This window comes from Odocoileus virginianus, chromosome 20 (genome assembly GCF_023699985.2).
Source record: "Odocoileus virginianus isolate 20LAN1187 ecotype Illinois chromosome 20, Ovbor_1.2, whole genome shotgun sequence".
NCBI classification, from domain to species: domain Eukaryota; kingdom Metazoa; phylum Chordata; class Mammalia; order Artiodactyla; family Cervidae; genus Odocoileus; species Odocoileus virginianus.
The window spans coordinates 25,248,154-25,267,349 of NC_069693.1; the positions used below are offsets into that span (position 1 = coordinate 25,248,154).

Consider the following 19,196-nt stretch of genomic DNA (forward strand, 5'->3'; position numbering starts at 1 on the left):
AGCTTTTCCAGTGGAACCCTAATCAGGAGGGCGCCAACTATTTCCCAAGTGAGAAGACACACCTTCCAGCTCCACTCAGGCTTGAGGGCAGAGGGCTTGGGACACAAATTTCAGGTTCCTCTGAAACAACTTGGGTGATTTAAAAATAAGTGTAACTAAAGGACAGAGGCTGGTCCACAGGGGCCCTGGGGAGTGAGTGACGTCTGCCTCTCCTGCGGTGGGAGGGTGGTTAAGAGGGCTCTGGGCCGCCGGCAGCAGGACTGGCTTGAGAAAGTGGAAGACTAACGAGTTCCGCGCGGGGTGCGGGCTGGGCGGAGACAAAAAGCCAGGGATTCAGCTGGAAAGTCGGAGGCGGGACTTGGGGTTGGAAGGAGGGACTAAAGAGCTAGGACTCTGCCTGAGGCCAGGGGGCGCGGCCAGAGAGCTTTTGCCTAGGGCCAGGTTTCAGGAGGCGGGGCCAGAGAGTCAGGCCAGGCAGTGTCCGAGGTCCAGGGGCCGGGACCAGAAATCGGGGCGGGTCCGGCACCTGAGGCCGGGGCGGGGCTAGAACGGCGGGGCGGGGCCAGAGAGCGAGCGCCGGCCCAAGAGACCCTTCAGGGGAGTGAGTGTCTGGGCCGCCCGATCCTCCGACTGGGTCAGCAGGGAATGGGGGCAGCCGGTGGCTTCGTGTCCAGAGGTCTCCGCGCACACGAGTGCCCTCCCAAACGCCCCCCTTCCGAAGACCCCACTGGGTTCACGGTGTCCCCGCCGAGGCTTCCCTCTGCCGGTCTGTCTCCTCAACTCCTTATCTGCTGCCAAACGGCTTCCTCCGCCCACCCACCCCTGTCCCAGTAGCCACGGTCCCTCTTTTTCCGGGTCTGGGTTCAGCTCTCCACCCCCCCCCCCTCCCCCCGCCCTCAGGTATCTCGTGAGGCTGAGATTATACAGAGCTCCTGGGAAGAGCTCTGATTGTTCTAGCTTCAGTTATCAGATCAAACCCAGGCCCCGCTGCTGGCGCTCTGAATTCGCCTCTCCCCGCCCCTCACGCTGCACAGCCCTGGCCTGGTCTGGAACAGCACAGCTGTTCACAGGGAAGCCTCATGCCTCCCACCCACAGAGCCCTCCCCACCTGTCAACCCGCATATCCCCAGCCTGTCCCACAAACCTCCGCCCCCACCCCTTCTGGCTGAACTTCGTGGGGACCGCGGGGCCCACACCCTCTCCTTGGCGACGTGGAGGGTGTGGCGGTGCCTCCTGCACAGGTGCGGCCCCTCGGTCTTTGTACCTGGCTCACCTGCACTGGGCTGCTGGGTGACTGTTGAGTTCCGGGCACGTCTGTGAACCGCTCATTTCTTTTCAGGTCCTTGACTCCGAAGTGAGTGCTCCCTCTTCTGCCAGAAAGACGAGAAGCTCCCAGCGGCGGCTCCTCAGGTATGAGGGGCTTCTGGAAGGGAGAGGGAGATGCGAGAGGACCCTTCAGGCCTCCCTTCATAGATTACTTATTCACATTTTATATAAAGAGGTGCTGTCTGAGATTGAGAAAAGGTTCTGCTTCTTGGATAAAAAGTTTGAAAACACAGTTCTAGGGTACGCAGTCTGGGGCAAACAGTTTGCTCCCATTCTGAACCCAGCGTGTGGTTCAGTGCCTGCAGACAGGGTATGAGAGCCTGCAGAGGGGTCTGACACACACACATCTATGGAGACTGAAAACGCAAACCCCTTCAATAAGGAGGGAAAAGATGGAGGCAGTATTTTGCAAAAATGAAGGAATACAATTTAAATATTCTGGAAAATATAATCAGATATCATTTCCCACTGAACTATAAAAAAAAATTTTTTTAATGCTAAAACCTGGAGCTGGCAAGGATACTGTGAAACAGGCACTCTCAAATGACCTTCAAGAAAAGCAGTGTGGCAAGGTGTATCAGAAGTTTTGAACTTTACATTGTAATTCTGGTCTTGAAGCAATCTCAGAGAAATAATTCAAACCTTTAGAATAAAAGTGGAAACCAGAAACACAGAGACCCCTGGAAAGTTCAGAACATCAGTCCAGTAGCCAGGACAGCAAGATCATTTTAAGAACCTGCTCCCTCCCAAATATGCAAATTAGATGCTTTCTTGGTTTCTGGGGAGGTCACCAAGCCTGGGGGAAGGGAGATATGGGGGTTCAAGGTGATGATGACTAGATGGAAAAACAAAAAGGGAGCTGGATGAGGCTGGCAGTTCACATGGAAGATTATTGGGGTCTTCATTAAGGGCTCAGTGGGGGTAGGTGACAAATGTAACCTTCAGGGACTGAAAAGGGAGGGGTAAGAACAGGCAGGACAAGGGGGATAGTGTGGTGAACTTGTCCCAGAGGTAGGGGGGCGTGGTGCTGGACAGCGCTCACTTGCATATTTTGCATGTGTTTGCATATCATTTGTATTTAATCTTGGTGGAAATGCAGAGAGGAAAGGAAAATTGAGATCCGGTGACCAGGCTGCACCACTTAGGGACTGTTGTTTACTTTCCGAGTTTCCGTTTTCTCATCTGTAAATGGAGCCAATGGTATCTGGTTGGGGTGGCTGTACCGTGTAGATGCACCATTCAGTGTCAAGAGCTCACTCTGGGAGGTGTGTTCTGTGCAGCATCTGCTCAGATGTTCCATGAGGGGGATGTTGGTTCTGCCTCTATGAGGCTCATTTCTAGTCTCCCTCGTGTCTCTGCCATGGACGGGCTCGTAGCCCCCCACCCCACACCCCGCACAGAGACACAGTATGGAAGGGAGGGAGGGAGAGGATGAGTCTGAGGTCCTGATGGGCCACCCTGGATAAGCTGGATTGCTGAAGCCACCCAGGCCTGCAGGGGGCAGGGCTGTCACCTGTCAGTCAGTCATCAGGGGTTCTAAGTATCTGCCTACTCTGTGCCCAGCATACAGGTGATGGGATAAAATACTGAGTGCCTGCAAGGGGAAAAAGGAGCTCAATTCCCCAGGACTGGAGGTTGAAGTGGGTGGATGAGCTCCCAAGTGGGTGGTGTCACTATGTGGGCAGGGTCCCTGGCCCTGCAAACACCTCACTGGGCCACACACAATAAGCCCTCCCTCCCTTTGTGTGAGGGATGGGATTTGCCAATGTTGCTCAAGCCTCCCCTCTTTGGGTTCTTTGTCTAGTGTGGTAGATCTGAGCATGTGGGAGGCTGGTCATTCTTCTGGTCTGCAGCCAGCACATGGGTAATAAGGGTAATAAATGCTCGGAAACTACCAGCTGTCAGGAGAGAAACAGCTCATTTCGGCCGGGTCAAAGGTCTCTAGTTACCCCTGGGGCCACAGAGGAGGGGACTGGCCGGGGTTGGTTATAAAACCATCATCATGACTTCCAAGCCCTGAGCCTCTGCCGAGGCCTTGTCCCTTTGCACAAATAGCTGCAAGGAAACCACCTCAGCAGAGGCATGGAGCATGGGAAGGGCTTGGGGGGAAACTGTGCAGGTTGGGTGGTGGTGGGGATACCCTGGGACTTCAGAAGTAGGTTGGGTCACTGAGCAATCAGGCTGCTGGGCCTCGCCTGCTCTTTCCTGCCAGGTGCATCTCCCTGGGGTCAGCAAGGACTACTAAGAGTTTAGTGGGCAAGCAGTGTGGTCCTATGTGTAGTTTAGAAAGATGCCACCAGCTGCCACAAGGACCAAGAAGGGAGACCAGCTCCAAGACCAGGTGGTGGCTGTCACAGGGTCTAGGTAGGACAAGGTGAGGCCTGAATTGGGTGTGGCCAATGGGAATGGATGCCAGGGATTAGGGAGGCAGAACCATGGGCTGGTGAGAGGAAGGGGTGGGTATGGAAGAGGTCCAGGGACCTAGAACTACTCAGGAGACAGAGCTGGTATTGGGGAAGTGGAGGAAGACAAATGATAAACTTTTAAGAGAAGATGGAGAGCAGGTCAACCACTTAAAGTCATGGGATCAGAGATCAGGAGAGACACCTGGGAATAGGTGACCCACAAAAGATCAACCAAGAGAAGAGGCAGGGGAAGGTCCAGCACTTCCAGGGGATGGGCCAGGGAGGAGGGAACAACAAAGGGCTCAGAGAAAGAGCAGTCCCAAGGGCAGGGAGGGAACGAGAAGAATAGAGGTCCAGGACCAGGGGGAGAGGCTGAGGAACAGATGAAGGAAAGCAGCTGAGGCCTGTTGGGCCTGTATCTTGGAGCAAATCTCATTGAAACTGCATAGACTGTTTTCTCAGTGGTGCTGATCTCTGTTCCGGAAATTTTCTTTCCAAATCTCTACCAGAAAGGCCAGTAAGACACCCTGTCCCCCTTCTGTCCAGCAGTGGGGGCAAGGTGCAGGTAGCCTCAAGTTGGGGGCTGCCCAGACTCCCAGCTTACCAGAGGGTCACAGCCAGAGGGTCACTCAGTCCTCCCAGAGCACGGCCAGCACACACCGTGTGCTCTCACTATTCCGAGACCCAGAATGGGATGCTAACCGGACATTCTAAGCACTTAAGTGAAACAAACCCAATGAGGGTAAACTGCAAGTGAATGCATTGGACCCCCTCTCAGGGCCAGTTTCCACAGCTGCCTCTCCCCTGGTGTCTCCTCCTGGCCTGTAACCTGGGTCACTGTGGCCACCAAGGGTGCAGGCTGGCAGGCCGAACTCCTGAGTGGCCCTGTCTCCCTCGTGCCTGCTTGCAGTTCTCTCCACCTCACCTCCCTCCGTTGCTCACTGCTTGCTCCACCCACCACCCACCACTTTTCTGTCTCCGTCTAGAAGGACACCCCCACACTCAAATATACATACCTAGAAAGCAAGGCTCTGCCCCCAGGAATTCTGGGGCAGAGTGAAATACCCCAAGCAGTCAGGGTGCTGCCTCTGACTCACAGGGAATGGAAACCAAGCACCCCCAGCCTCCCTGGGCTCTGACCCACCAAGCTGCTGGCTTCATCTCAAAGCTCCCTCTTCCCATCCCCTGCAGACCCAGCGTGGCCCCTGGGACCAAGCTGTCTCACCTGCTGTGTAGTACTCTGGCCCCTCTGAGACACCCATCGCCTTCACTCACAGCTTGTGGGGCAGAGGCAGTCACTCAATCCCACCCAACTGCAAGGGGACCAGGAGATGCAGTCTTGGCCTGACGCCCACAAAGTAGGCCCAGAGGAAGTAAGGCTTCCTAGGCTTGCAGGCAAGAATACAGGCTAAAGGGAAGAAAAGCCTATCTGGATCTTCACAAAGGCAAAGAAGGCGTTATCTTTTTAAGTCAGTCACTGTCTACACTAGCACATCTACACCAGCCATCTGGGGACATGTGGTCTCCAGCCAAGAGTTCTTTTCTCCCTTTTCTGAAGTATATGATTCAGCAGCAGGTGTAGACAGGGCACCACTACCAGAGAGGCAGGGGTTCATTGGAACCCAGAGGCTCAGAAGACCCTTGGAAGCAGGTTTGGTGGCAGCAGTTAGAGGGGAGTTGGGGGGCTATAGACCCGCAAGACAGCTTCCCTGTTGGTCTTTGCTGTGGACAAAAACTAATTCAGTCTTATGCAAATGAAGCTCTATGTTCCACTCCCTGGGGTAGCAGACAGCAGCCCCAAATCCCCTCCCAGTTATATCTTCTGGAGCAGGCCCAGGACAGGACCCCAGGCAGGTCAGAGGCCTCCCTAAGCAAGTAGTCCGTGGCTCAGCCTGAGCTGGGCCTTCCTCCTTCAGGAGGTCTTCTGGTTGGTTCTTTCAGAGCCAAGGCCTCCTGTGGTACCCTGAGCAGAGGGAGGACCTGAGGAGGGCAGTGGCCAGGGTCCCAAGATCTCTGAAGGGGCCCAGGACAAGGGCCTCAGCCCTCAGCGGTGAGTGCGATCCAGTCACAGCCCAGAAACTCAGCCCTCGGGCCCAGCTGCCCAGGGCTATGCCGGAAGGCTGGTGAGACGCTGATGCCTGATTTTATTTACTCATCTGCACTGATTTGCTTTTTAATCTTTGCATGAATTCTCCTCTCTATGACTCAGTTTGTTAAATGTTCTTTGCATAGAAAACCTGAGGTTGAGTGTGAAGTGATTCCCTTCAGAAGAATCTTAGCAAGTCCCTGCCGTGTCAGGGAGGTGTATTGTCTTCATCTGTGTTCTCTGGTGCCTTGAAATGCCCGAATGCCGCTCAGCCGGCCAAACCATTCCAGGAGGAAACGCTGTACTTGAAATGCAGCTGAACACTGAGTCTGCATAAATCCTGCCATTTGTGTGGACTTGTATTTAAAACTCTACTCCCACAGAAAGTATGCTGTCACTTGTTCTTAAGTGAAGTGTGTTCCCAGCCTTGTTCGGCTCAGGAGCCATTAACATCAGCTCTCGTGTCAGGGCAGCAGGGACTTTGCTGGGACGGAAGCCTCAACAGCAGAGCCTGAGAGAAGCGAGGTTCCTCCTAGCGTTGGTCCCTGAGGAGGGCCTCTCCTGAGGTGGAGGTGGCGCTGGGCAGCAGGGAGCTGGTTGGGGGCTGGTACTCAGTCAGTCACGCAGCAGATACCCCAGGGCTCACCTGAGGCAGGTGACGTGACCTGCTGGGGAGTTCCAGGATCCCCAGCTTCTGGCCACTTGCCAGGTGAGGCTCAGGTGTAGACCTCAGCACCCAGAAGGCTCAGAGCTCTTGAAGTAAGAGGCCCAGGCCCATCCAGACGCTCGGCTATTTGCACGTGGTCTCTCCAGTAGTCACAACTGCCTGCTCCAGTCCTGTCCTGTCAAAGCCAAGTGGAGCAGACCCTGTGAATGGGGCAATCTCAGACCTGATATTCATCGTGCTGGAAGTCCTCACCCCCCAACAAAGCCCCTACCCTGGGCTCAGCCACCATGAGGGCACAGGACTGGTGGGCACGTGTGGGGTCCAGCCCTCAGCAGACTCTCGGCAGATAGATCTGGCTGACAGGTGCTTGAGCCTAAGACAAGGGTACATGGGAAGAGGAGAAGATGCCATTCAGGATGGCTCAGGTGTGGATTTAGATATCAGCCACCATCCAGCCTTCTCCTTAATGGCCCCCTTTTCAGTTACCAATAGATGATTCTGGAATGGCAGGCAATAGAGGGCTGGGTGGCCAGATCTTCAAACTCAGCCCCCTCCCACGATGGAGCCCACACTCCCAGGGCATCTGACCTATGACCTTGCAGCACAAGGTCCTGAAACCAGATGTACCACAATTTTAAACACTAGGTGGTATGGGGTACCCCGGTGCATCTACCTCCAACCTACTTAACATTTGCTTTCCAGTCATGCAGAAATTGACTTTATCTGGGCTTTCTGAGCTCTGACATGGAAATGCCGAGGCTGACTGAAGGAGTGCCACAGAGCTGCTTGCAGCCTGTTCCTATTCTCAGAAACCACATGATGCATTAATAGCTCCCCTGGAAAGTTTCTTTTTGAAAATGTTATCACCCCTCTACCTGCATCTGGCTTCTGCAGAGGCCTGTGACTCGGGCTTGCACGAGCAGCCCACAACAGACAGCCCTGCCCAGAGATGGAGGCCCCGGCACCCCCTGCACCATCCCTGCCCCTCACGTGGGAGAACAGGGCATACTTTGTCAAGCAACTGACCACACAAGGAGGAAACTTTGACGGTTCCAGCTGTATCTTTAGGGCCTTTGCAACAAGGAAATTAACAGTAGTAGTAGTAATAAAATGGGCTTCTCTGGTGGCTCAGTGGTAAAGAATCTGCCTGCAATGCAGGAGACCCAGGTTCGATCCCTGGATCAGGAAGATTCCCTGGAGAAGGAAATAGTAATCCACTCCAGTATTCTTGCCTGGGAAATCCCACAGACAGAGAAACCTGGCGGGCTGCAGTCCATGGGGTTGCAAAGAGTCAGACATGACTGAGACCACCACCACCACAGTAATAAAATATTATAGTCTTCCCTCAGTATCCACAGGGGATTGGTTCCAGGACCTCCCACAGATATCAAAGTCCACAGATGCTCAAGTCCCTTAAGGTCAGCTCTCTGTGACTGCAGGTTCCACATCCATGGATATGGAGAACTGAGAAACCACAGAAATGGAGGGCTGACTGTACTAGAGATGTGTGAGGCACTGTGCTAAGTGCTGCCCATCTGTCATCTCCAACTACCCTGAGATGTTACTATGTGTGCTTAACGGATGAGGAAACTGCAGCTCGGAGTCAGGCAAGCACCCTATCCAGTATCGGCAGCAGGACTTGAACCTGGCATGGCTGACACCAGAGTTTGTGCCTGGCTGTCTCTTGAGGGATGCTCATGGGGCACAAACCACAGGCACCAGGTCTTGCCAGGCCTTCGGGGACTCAGGAGAGAGACTCCACCTTTGCCCAACAGGCAGGCCAGGGGGCACCACAGGAGGTTTGCACAAGAAGGGAACTGATGAGAATTAAGTTTTAGAAAGATCAAGTAGAAGGTTGATATTAGACCGGATCCTTTTAGTGGCAGAAACCCAACTCAAACTGTCTAGAGAGAGGAAAAGGGCATTTTGCCAACCCATTAATTAGAAACTCTGGGGGCTGTGTTGGCCTCAGGCACAGGGAAACTGAAGCTCAAAGGTGTCACCAGGACTCAGCCTCATTCTGCAGCCTTAAGGTCTATTTTCCTCCAAATTGGATTCACTCTCCAGGAAGGCTCTGGAAGCTTCAGGCTCTGAGTGTTTCCATCTCAGAGAAAATACAGGCCTTTTGCCTGGGGGTCCAGAAAGAGCTAGGGTCATGTGACCATGCAGTTGGGGGTCAAGAGGTTGTGGTGCTGAGTGGCCTGGTAGGGCTCACTGACCCCAACCCAGATGGCTGAGGGGCAGACAAAAGTGGGTCGCCACAGTCAGAGAGCTGGAGCCGGCTAAGATTTGGGCCTGTGCTGGTGCTTGAGGCTCCACTGGGAGCTCCCAGGGTGGTGGGGGCCAATGTGCAAACTGGCAGGTGCCTGATGAGATGGGCAGATGGGAGTTTGCAAGGTAGGGAGAGTGTAGGAAGGGCATGGAGGCTGGGGAGGGCTACAGGAAGGGGAGGCAGGAACTTTGGCTCTGGAGGGGTGAACAGGCACCGCTGGTGCCTGGCACCGCTGTGCCGGCAGAAGGCGTTGCTAAGCACATGTGTGGACACTGGACCCCAGTCCCCAGGTCTGCTTCTGGGACTTGGCTTGCAGGGATTAGCCCGGATTTGTCTGACCTGCTTCACTCGGAAAGGCATCCTCTTCCGTTGTTCTTTGTGTCCTCCCAGCCACGAGCTGACTCCAAGTTTCAGCAGCTCAGAGCTCATGTTGCCATGCCAACCCCTCCCAGCAGGCATCCAGGCAGAAATGGGCCGTCCCGATCTCAGCGCTGCCAGCTAGGCGAGCACATTCTGATCATTGTATTGGAGCAGTCTTCTCCACCTTCCTTGAGGAAACCTGGGGCTTGGCCCAGCTCCGGCTAGACATGAGCCTGTGGACATGATGAGGATACGAGGAGATCCCACTGCTCCAGTACTCTCAACCCTACTGCCAGGAAGAGCCCTCAGCAGGCATGAGGACCAGATGGAAATGAGGGAGGGACTGGGTCTAGCCTAGCACTACATGGGCAACACCTGACTCTCACTGATCCTCAGAAGTTCCCAGAGCAAGGCTTAGAGATCCTGGAAGACGGCGTGGGCTTCCTCAGAGCGGGCAGGGCTTGCCTTCACCAGCAGGACTGATCTGGCTTACTCACTTTCTCACTGCAGGAGAAATGTAAATTCAAAGTCAGCACTCCTAGGACCCTGTGGGCCTCTGTGCAGCTCACCATGGGGACCAGCACACATACCAGGTCCACTTCCCAGGGAGATGGAAGCGGGATGGCGTCTCAGTGCCAGTGCCATTAGGCATCCAGTACAGAGCTGTCCACTGCAGCTCACCCACAAGGGCTGTTGGGGATGTGTCTCTTTATCCTCGAATCCCCCGCATCTTCACCCAAACAGGACCAGGCCTGGCCAGGCCCTATTCCTGAGGATGCCCTCCCCAGGGGGATGGCAGTTCAGCCAGCCTGGGAGCCCTGAGCACAGTGACTTTGATGGAGCTCAGGCCTCTGAGCAGTCTAAGGCCCCATTCCTCATGCTGTGGTGGCCGCAGGTCACAGGTTAGCAACCACGGGTCTCCATGGTGACACGTCACCGCAGATCATCAGTCACCTGCAGGAGCAGCTGCTGGCAGTCAATGGCCCAGGCGTTACCTTCCTGGGAGTAGCTGGGCCTGTGACCTCCCAGGTCCTGCCAGTCACCTCTTCCTCTCTCACCTGCAAACTGTGGAGCTCTCTGCTCCTTTTTCCATCCTGGCTCCACAGCCCAGTCTCCTTGTTGCAATCAGACCCAGTCCAGTCCTTACCAGAGTGGGAGGAACAAGTTAGTGAAGGCCACCTCTGAGGATCCGAAGGCACTGCAGGTCAGTGTGGGACCTACAAGCAGGTGAGTTCAGGCTTCCCACAGAACAGCACACAGAACCAGCTTGTCTTGTCTGCAAACTCCACTGAGTTTATACGTCAAGGACAGCAAACAGGGCACATAGGGGCCAGCTTCAGGGGAAGGATGGTCAGGGAGGTCCTGCAAAGAGCAGGGGAAGGTTGGAAGGAAGTAGGGTCAGCCCTGTGAGCCGCGTGACCCCTCTAATCCTCAGGATGGTCCTGGGAGGCAGGTATTGTTATTCCCACGATGAGACAGAGCCTGATTCCAGTGCCAGGATTTCAATCAGGTCAGCCTGACCCTTGAGCCCGCCCTGAACATTGAGCAATGCAGCCAGGGGTGAGGAAGAGAGTCAGGGGGTCTCTGCTTTTAGAACAGAGTGTTTGAGTCCTGGGAGCCCTCCCTTGGGTGCTGTGTAGACCCCTTCCTGAGCCCAGAGCTCAGAAGTGACAATGAGGACCCAAGGGTGTCTGGAATGCCAGGTGAGTTCTGGAAACACTGCTTTTAGGGAAGAGGTCATCCCAAGCTACCCTGGAAGCTACACACCAGGATTCACAATAGGGATAAGCCTGGGAGTGACTGTTGGCTTTAAAACAGAAACCTCAAAAAAGCAACCCTGCCTGTGGGCTTGGCTGGCCACAGCTCAGCACACAGGGCCTTTAAGGGACCCATCAGCTCCACCAGAAATGACCACAGTGGACTTTGCTTGGCAGAGGTGCCAACCCCAGGACACATAAGCAGAGACCTGGGCAGGGATGAGGGACAGGTGTTCTCCCTGGGAGAAAGAACTCTGGCCGGGTCGGGCCGGGGGCACAGGCTGGACACCCGTGCCCCGCATCCTGCCCTCCAGCCTGCTGAGGACTCTCGGGCTGAGAAGCTGCCAGCCTCCAGTGTTTAACTTCCCTCTTCTCTTTCATGGGGAAAGTATAGATCAGACTAATTAATGTGTTACTGTTTGTTTACCCTCCTTTCATTTCACTGAGACAAAATAATTAACCACAAAGCTTTAGGAACTGGCTCCATTGGTGGCAATCCCTTCTGTGTCAACTGCGTCAGCAGCTCCTGTGCCTGGAAGCAGGGACTTCGAGCGGCCACAGGGCAGGGGGGCAGCACTTGAGCTTCCCTCCGTCCAGGACACTGTGGGAGGGGGAGGTGTGGGGGGTTCTGGAAACGGGACCCAGGGGAGCCGTGAAGGGCCGGGGTGCTTGGATCTACGCCATCTTGGAGAAGCACCGTAGTTCTCTGGGCTGCCAGCCCATCGATGCCTGAATGGGGTCAAAAAACATTCCTATGACCAATCCAGGGGAGACAGAAAGGTCACAGCTACCACTCAAGCGAGGCTGGGGAGGAAACTTGCCCAGAAGGGTTCCTGGGGCCACAGCAGGAGTGAGGAGGACCCAAGGAAGCTGCAGGGGGACAATAGCCCTGTCCCAGCCAGTAGCAGATCCCAACCCTGACCAGCCAGTGTTGGGGATGAGCCACACAGAACAGAAGGTTAAACAATTTCTCTCAGGAAGCCTTTTATGAAGCAAGGCTGCATTTACCTGGCCAGGGAGGGTAGGGGCACAGAGGACCCCTAGACAGATACTGGGAGACTGGACTTTGTCCCCCGAGACAATGAGACCACCACAGTGAGAACATAATCAGATTGTTTCCAAAGCTCCACTGACTACTATGCAGACTGTGGGTCTAGGGCTTGCAGTCTGAGACTGGTGGTTTACCAGATGGGGTGGTGCTCAGGGGAAGATGGTGTTGTTTGGGCCGGGCTGATGACCTCAGGCTACAGAGGAGGAAAGAGGGGAGGGAGACAGGGGAGGGGCCTGCTCTGTGACACTGGGGCAACATCCTGGAGTCCCCAGGTGTCTGGCCTGGACCCTTACCCTCAGAACCCTGATACCAACCGCAGGTGCTGCTGGCCACTGGGGCACTTCTGGACAATCCCCGCACCCTCCCCAGCCATAGGAACAGGACCTGCAGGCCCTTCCTCTGGGCCATGTCCTCTCCTGTAGCTCTCGTTCCAGCCAATCTGAAGTTGGCAGGCTCCACACAATGACGTGTGCCGGTCTGTGTACACGCTATGCGCCAGAGGTGGTGGGGGCAAACCCATCAGGCTACATGGGCACATGAGTGGGCTATCAACCCAACTCCAGGTTAAACTCACATGAAACTGCTGGGATTTAAATAAAGAACAAGTGAGTGTGTCAGATGGCAGATGTGGCCTCCCTGGGCCACCAGTCCCTCCAAGCCTGAGCCACAGAGGTAACACTGCTCTGCAGGGGGGTCAGAGGAGACCACGGCACAGAGGGTCAGCAGGCTTGCAGCAAACCCTCCAATTTCAACCACTGTCGTTACAAAGTTGGTCTTGGGGCCCTAAGCCCAACAGTCTGGCCCAAGTTCACAGGCACCCTGAAACAGCTGAGGCCGTCAGGGTGAGGACACCCCCCAAAGCGATTTTCTCTGAAGGAAGTAAAGATCTTTGTGAAATGCATCCTATAGAACCAGATAGAACCACCAGCTTAAGTTTACCTTTCGCGTGAAGTTCTGTTCTGGGGAGAGCGCCTCACCCTCATGTCAGACGGTGGCTGCAGGACAGCAACTGGGTGACGGAAACTCCCCCTCCTTAGACCGCGAGGCAGGTTCACCTGCATTTACTCACCCGTTTCCTGAGCTCCTGTTGGCGCAGCTCCAGGAGCCCCAGCGCCCTCAGTGCAGCTCCGTCTCTCAAGGAGCCCCCAGTTCTGCAAGGCAGCAACGTCATCTCACGCGCAGTCATGATCTAGAACTGCAGAGAGCAGGCCATGCACAGGGGCACGGGAACCCCCAGTGGAGGTAATGAAGCCACCTGGCCAGGGGGACAGAAGGACCTCAGGTGGTGATTTTTCAGCTGAGTCTTAGAAGACAGGAGATGAACTAGATGACGGGCAGAGGAAACAGCAGGGCATGGGCAGGAAATCACATCTGGAGGCTGGGAGGTGAACACGAAGAGGGCTGGGGCTGTAGACATGGGTGGGCCTGGCTGGGGAGATGCAATGCCCAACAGGGGCTGAGCGAGGCTTCTGCGGGGCTGAGGCATCTGCAACCTGATCAGATCAGATCAGAGTCCCTCCAGCCATCCTGTGGAGGATGGCCTGATGGGGAAGAGGCCGAAAATGTGGGGGGCACTTGATGCAGCCCTGGAGCAGGAGGGGGCTCCACAGGGGCTTGGGTGGGTAGTGGGGACTGATGGGATGTGGGGACTGAGAGAGGGGCAGAGTCCAGATGACATCCAACTCCCAGCTGAGGTGGGCCAGGAAGGCAGGAGGAAGAGAGGGCATGGGGCCGGGATGGATGGCATCGGAGACACAGACCCCCAAGGGGCCACGGCAGCAGCCTAGCTGGGCTGGTGAGATGATGGACAGGAAATGAGTTCCCCAGCTGATCTGGTCATGAAAACTCTGGGTTATGGTTGTACCAGCTGCACTGCAGAATGATCACCCTGGATCCCCGGAGGCTGGGTAAACACTCCAGAATCTTGTCTTTATTGATTCTACATTTAGCACAATGAATGCACCTGCGGCCTCTCCCAGGTGGGGCCCTGGGCTGGCTCTAAAACCCATGGCAGCTCCCATATGGGCTGGGATGGACTTAGTCTGGCAGTTCCGGGCCTCAGCTGGGCCCTGGGGCTTATCTCGGGGACTTAAGGGGGAAGTTACAGGGACTATCAGGGTCTCCTGTAACTGGGTGACTGAGCATTCTGGAGCTTGGGAAGAGCCATGCTGTGTGCTTGGGTCCCCATCAGGCGGGGGTTTCTGCAGGAATGGGAAGGCAGAGATGGTCTGATGCTGCAGGCTGGGGCACAGTGAGAGCCTGGTTATGGGGGGCCCTCCTCTCAGGGGTCCTGACAGCCACACTGCCCTCTGCCCCAGGACCCTCTAGCCCCTTTTCTCAGCAGTTTGTTCCCTCACCGTCCTGACCCAGTGGGCACCTGGTGACAGGTGGCTGTGTCCACAGCTCCTGACTCAGGCTCACCCCTCGTCTGTTCTAAACACACCCCTGGCTCCCGATGGGCTCCAGGCCAGCATCCTGTACACCCACAGCCTGTGTTCAAATCCTGGGCCAATTTCTAATCTATTAGGTCACAAGGTCAAAATGGTCACCTAGGGAATTACCTGGCAGTCCAGTGGTTAGGACTTTGAACTTCCAATGCCTGAGATCCAGGTTTGATCCCTAGTCGGGGAACTAAGATCCTGCAAGCCATAAGGCACAGCCAAAAAAAATAAAACAAACCATGAACTAGAGGCAGTCACATCATCAGTCAGTTTCCTCCAAGAGAACCAACAAACACTTTCCCTGTGTTTACACAAAGAGTGCCAGGCTGCCTTCTGGCCCCAAACACCCCCTTGTGAGTCTGCTGATTCTCAGAGCAGTCCTGCTGGGGTCAGAGGAGGCAGGAACAGGGTGAGTGAGTAATGGCCCAGCATCTGATCTACCCAACTAAAGATGAAGAAAAGCCCCTCACTTTCTGTCTTGGGCTTTCCTGGTGGCTCAGTGGTAAAGAATCCATCTGCCAAGGGAGGAGACGAGGGTTCAATCCCTGAGTCGGGGAGATCCCCTGTAGAAGGGAATGGCAACCCACTCCGGTATTCTTGTCTAGGAAATCCCAGGGACAGAGGAGCCTGGCAGGCTACAGTCCATTAGGTTGCAAAGAGTCAGACATGATTTAGTGACTAAACAGCAACAATTCTTTCTGTCTTGCAGGTTCTCCAGCAAGCCTTGGTGGCCCAGCATGGCCCGCTGAAGGAACCATGACTGGCTGGCCGACACACACCACTGACCACCCAGAGTCGTGTCTCACCAGGAGGTGACCCTCCTCCAGCTGCTCCCCTACTCACCCAACCCCCCCCAGGAAAGTGCTCTCGCTGCCAGGGACACCATGTAGTAGGGCTGGCCGCGGTGCCCAATGAGCTGCGATGGTTTTGTACACGACCCCCTTTCCTAACAGCTGTCTGTCCGCCCTTCACGCCGTGTCCTGGGCCCTCATCTTCCCGTGCTACTGGCTGGCGGACCGGCTCCTGGCCTCCTTCATACCCACCACCTACGAGAAGCGCCAGCGGGCAGACGACCCGTGCTACCTCCAGCTGCTCTGCACCGTGCTCTTCACGCCCGTCTACCTGGCCCTCCTGGTCGCCTCACTGCCCTTCGCGTTCCTTGGCTTCCTCCTCTGGTCCCCACTGCAATCTGCCCGCCGGCCCTACATCTACTCCCGGCTGGAGGACAAGGGCCCCACCGGTGGGGCGGCCCTGCTCAGCGAATGGAAGGGTACGGGTCCTGGCAAAAGCTTCTGCTTCGCCACCGCCAACCTCTGCCTCCTCCCAGACTCGCTGGCCAGGCTCAACAATGTTTTCAACACCCAAGCCCGTGCCAAAGAGATCGGGCAGAGAATCCGCAATGGGGCCAGTAGACCCCAGATCAAAATCTACATCGACTCGCCCACCAACACCTCCATCAGCGCCGCCAGCTTCAGCAGCCTGGTGTCACCACAGGGCAGTGATGGTGTGCCACGGGCCGTCCCCGGGAGCATCAAGAGGACGGCCTCTGTGGAGTACAAGGGAGAGGGCGGGCGTCATCCTGACGAGGCTGCCAACGGCCTGGCCTCTGGGGACACAGCTGACGGAGGCAACCTTGAGGATGCCTGCATCGTGCGCATCGGTGGTGATGAGGGGGGTCGGCCCCCCGAAGCCGTTGATCCCCCCAATGGGGGCCAGGCCAGGAATGGGGCTGGTGGAGGCCCAAGGGGCCAGACACCCAACCACAGTCAGCGAGATGGGGACTCGGGGAGCCTGGGCAGCCCCTCGGCCTCCAGGGAGTCCCTGGTGAAGGGCCGGGCTGGGGCTGATGGCGGCAGTGGGGAGCCGGGCACCAACAGCAAGCTCCCATACAAGGCCTCGGTGGTGAAGAGGGCGGCTGCGCGCAGGAGGCGCCACCCGGATGAAGCCTTTGACCACGAGGTCTCCGCCTTCTTCCCTGCCAACCTGGACTTCCTATGCCTGCAGGAGGTATTTGACAAGCGGGCAGCTGCCAAGTTGAAAGACCAGCTGCATGGCTACTTCGAGTACATCCTCTACGACGTCGGGGTGTACGGCTGCCATGGCTGCTGCAGCTTCAAGTGTCTCAACAGCGGCCTCTTCTTTGCCAGCCGCTACCCCATCATGGATGTGGCCTATCACTGTTACCCCAATGGGCGGTTCTCCGACAGCCTGGCCTCGAAGGGAGCGCTGTATCTCAAGGTAGGAGGCCTTCACCAGCAGGTCTCAGAGTTGGGAGGGTAGGGGGGATGCAGGCTGCAGCTGGTTGGGGGCAGACCTCACTCTCTGGGAGGGCAAGGGGCAGACAAGGCCTTTCGTGGAGCTGAATCGAGGGGCCCCAGGCTCAGAGACAAGGGAAATAAGAATGCACGGACAGGAGCCAAGGCTCCAGACTGGGTGATCTCTGTATCACCATTTCCTTGTCTGTAAAGCGAGGGCAACATAGAGCCTACTCACGTGGTGGGAGCCGTGTGGGAGGGGCAAGCCTGGGAGCTTCTCAGGGTGCCAGTGGTGAAGGTGGCAGACGGTGCTGAGAGGAGGTGGCAGGGAGCCCCTGCTCTGAACCCCTGCAGACAAGCGGGTGCAGCTTGCAGGCAAGAGTTCTCAGGCCCGGATGTTACCACAGCCGCTCCCTCAGGCCACCAGCCCTCCCGGCCGGGATGTCCTCTCCCTCTTGGCTGTCACGCAGCTGCCATGCCAGGCACTCTGCCCACCAGCTCCAGGCTTCACTTCCGGAGTCACTAATTAAAGTGAATCATAATTATTTCTGCTAATTTGGATGCAATTGGAGGAGTTTTTAGACCATGGTAATATGGTCATTACACATTATCTTCTCCTGAGCCTGACAGGCTCAGCGTGTCGACTTTCTGCTCCCTATCCAAAAGCTGCTCTTGGTGTCTCTAGAGTTTTCTGAAGCCCCGTCTGGTCAGCTGTTATAGAACAGGCATTTCTGCCCGTAGAGGCAGCAACTGGTCCAGGTATGGATTCTCTCCACATTCCCCTTGAGACTCAGTTGCGCTAGCAGGGGTCCATGATGGAGGTGGCTGGTGAGGCTACTGGGGAGGCCCAGTATGGGGGGCACTCATCCCCAGGCCTCAGCTCTGACCTGTCCAGGAAGCTGCTGCCTGTCAGCCAAGCTCCTCCCAGGAGTGAGGGCCCAGGGAGATCATCTGCACGGAGCCTGCCAGGGCCCCAGCCCAGCACCCAGACCCCCCCACTCCTGTGCTCAGGCCTCTTGTGTGGCTCAGCAGGTCCAGAGCTGGGGTCCCCAGCTCTCCATTCATAGCCTGAGATGCTGAAATTGAAGACACTCCTCTTACAGGAGACCAACCTCCCCATTCTGGTATGTGGTTCGTCAGTGTTTCATTCCACAGATGTATTTTTGTCTCAGCAGCCGGAGTGACTTTCTGGGGAAAGAGCCGACATGCTGTCAGTTCGGGGGTGGGGGAATGTACCCTTTCCCTTGTACCCGCCCTACTACAGATGACTCAAAGGCCAGGGTCCTCCTTAACCCTGCTGCCAGCCCACACACCACCTCCTCCTCTCTCTCCCCTCAGGCTAGCACCCCAACTATCATGCACACCAGGGCCAGCCCCTCTGCCATGGAATTTCCTCCTAGCCCCTAGCTCTCTGGCTGTTCCTTCCGGGCCTCTTCTCACCTGCTCATCCTTTAAACACTTCTGCCTCTACCTCCTAAAACTAGTCTGCAGATATGTTTAATTTGGTTCCTACCATTAAAAAATTTCTCATGTTGGCCAACATTTAAAAATCAAGCTATTTCACATAAAGCCCAGTTTGCAGCTCCTCTCCCCGCCCTGGCAAATCTGGCAGCACCAGGCCTGCTGCATTCTCCCCAGCTCCCAGCCTGAGTTGGGAGTTGGCAGCTCTCAGAGCAGACAACCCCACTTAGCTAGCACTCTTCACTGCTGAGTCGTTACCATGGGCAGTCGGCCCCAGGAACCTGCCCTGGGGTGCCTCTGCAGCTTCCATTTCCAGACTTGCTGAGGACTGTAACCCTGAGCCCAGTGAATCCACCCCCAGGCTCCCAATTTCACTTTCCAGATACCTCTGGGTCCACCCTGTATGTCCAGCTGCAATGTCATGGCTCAGGCCACCATTCCTCTGAGATTTGGGGCTGTCCTCCCTCCTCTACCATCCTTCTGGTGTCAGGTCTGACTCCTGTCACCCTCTTCCCACTGCCTCAGGGAGAAGCCAGCCTCCACCTGCCACCCTCCCCGAGCTCTGCTCCAGCCACATTCTTAGGGGCCTCCATGTGTCACCCTATGTCGGTGGAGCTTTCCTTGGTGGCATCCAGCACAAGCCAGCTTTCCTTTGCGGGTTCCTCAGCCCTGGCCCCAGGGCCTAGCGGCCCACCTCTCCTGTCAGGCAGAACTCAAGAGCGGAGCGGCGGTGCCTGGCACACCAGAGCCAGCTCATCTCTGTGGGCGAGAGCATGCCTCTCTCTCCACATGGAGGAGTGAAATAAGTGAGGTTTCAGGAGCCAGCCCCAGCAGGGCCTGGTTGCTCCTTTCACCTGGGGCTCCCCACCCAGCCCCACCTCCCCATTCACTCCTTGAGTTCCTCATCCTTGGAGAGGGTCTGAGAGGCGCCTGAGAAGGGAGGGAGGGATTGGACCGGCTTCTGCCTCCTGAGCAAGAGCCTGGTTCTAGGTCCTGCTCTGTTGACGGTCTTTGCCCACCAGGACTAAAGGCACAGCATCTCAGAGTGATTGTTTGTTTTTGCAAGCGAAACATGAGCCTCTGCGGCTCCCCAGGACTCAAGCCAGGGAATCAAT

The 19,196-nt window shown here is 56.1% G+C and overlaps 1 protein-coding gene across 4 annotated transcripts in view; it reads left to right on the plus strand.

Annotated features, from left to right (window-relative positions):
• The window catches only part of SMPD3 (sphingomyelin phosphodiesterase 3), an 83,360-nt gene that overhangs the window by 55,667 nt on the left and 8,497 nt on the right, over positions 1–19,196 (plus strand). The window contains exons 1-2 of one of the 4 annotated variants that reach the window (XM_020885082.2): positions 1,334–1,410; positions 15,075–16,603. In XM_020885082.2, the coding sequence (XP_020740741.1) occupies positions 15,287–16,603 (1,317 nt within the window). In that variant the 5' untranslated portion in view covers positions 1,334–1,410; positions 15,075–15,286. Of the gene's footprint in view, positions 1–1,333; positions 1,411–10,703; positions 10,820–13,093; positions 13,167–15,074; positions 16,604–19,196 lie in introns of those variants that run through there. The other 3 variants (XM_020885084.2, XM_070451105.1, XM_070451104.1) reach the window with 3 other exon arrangements.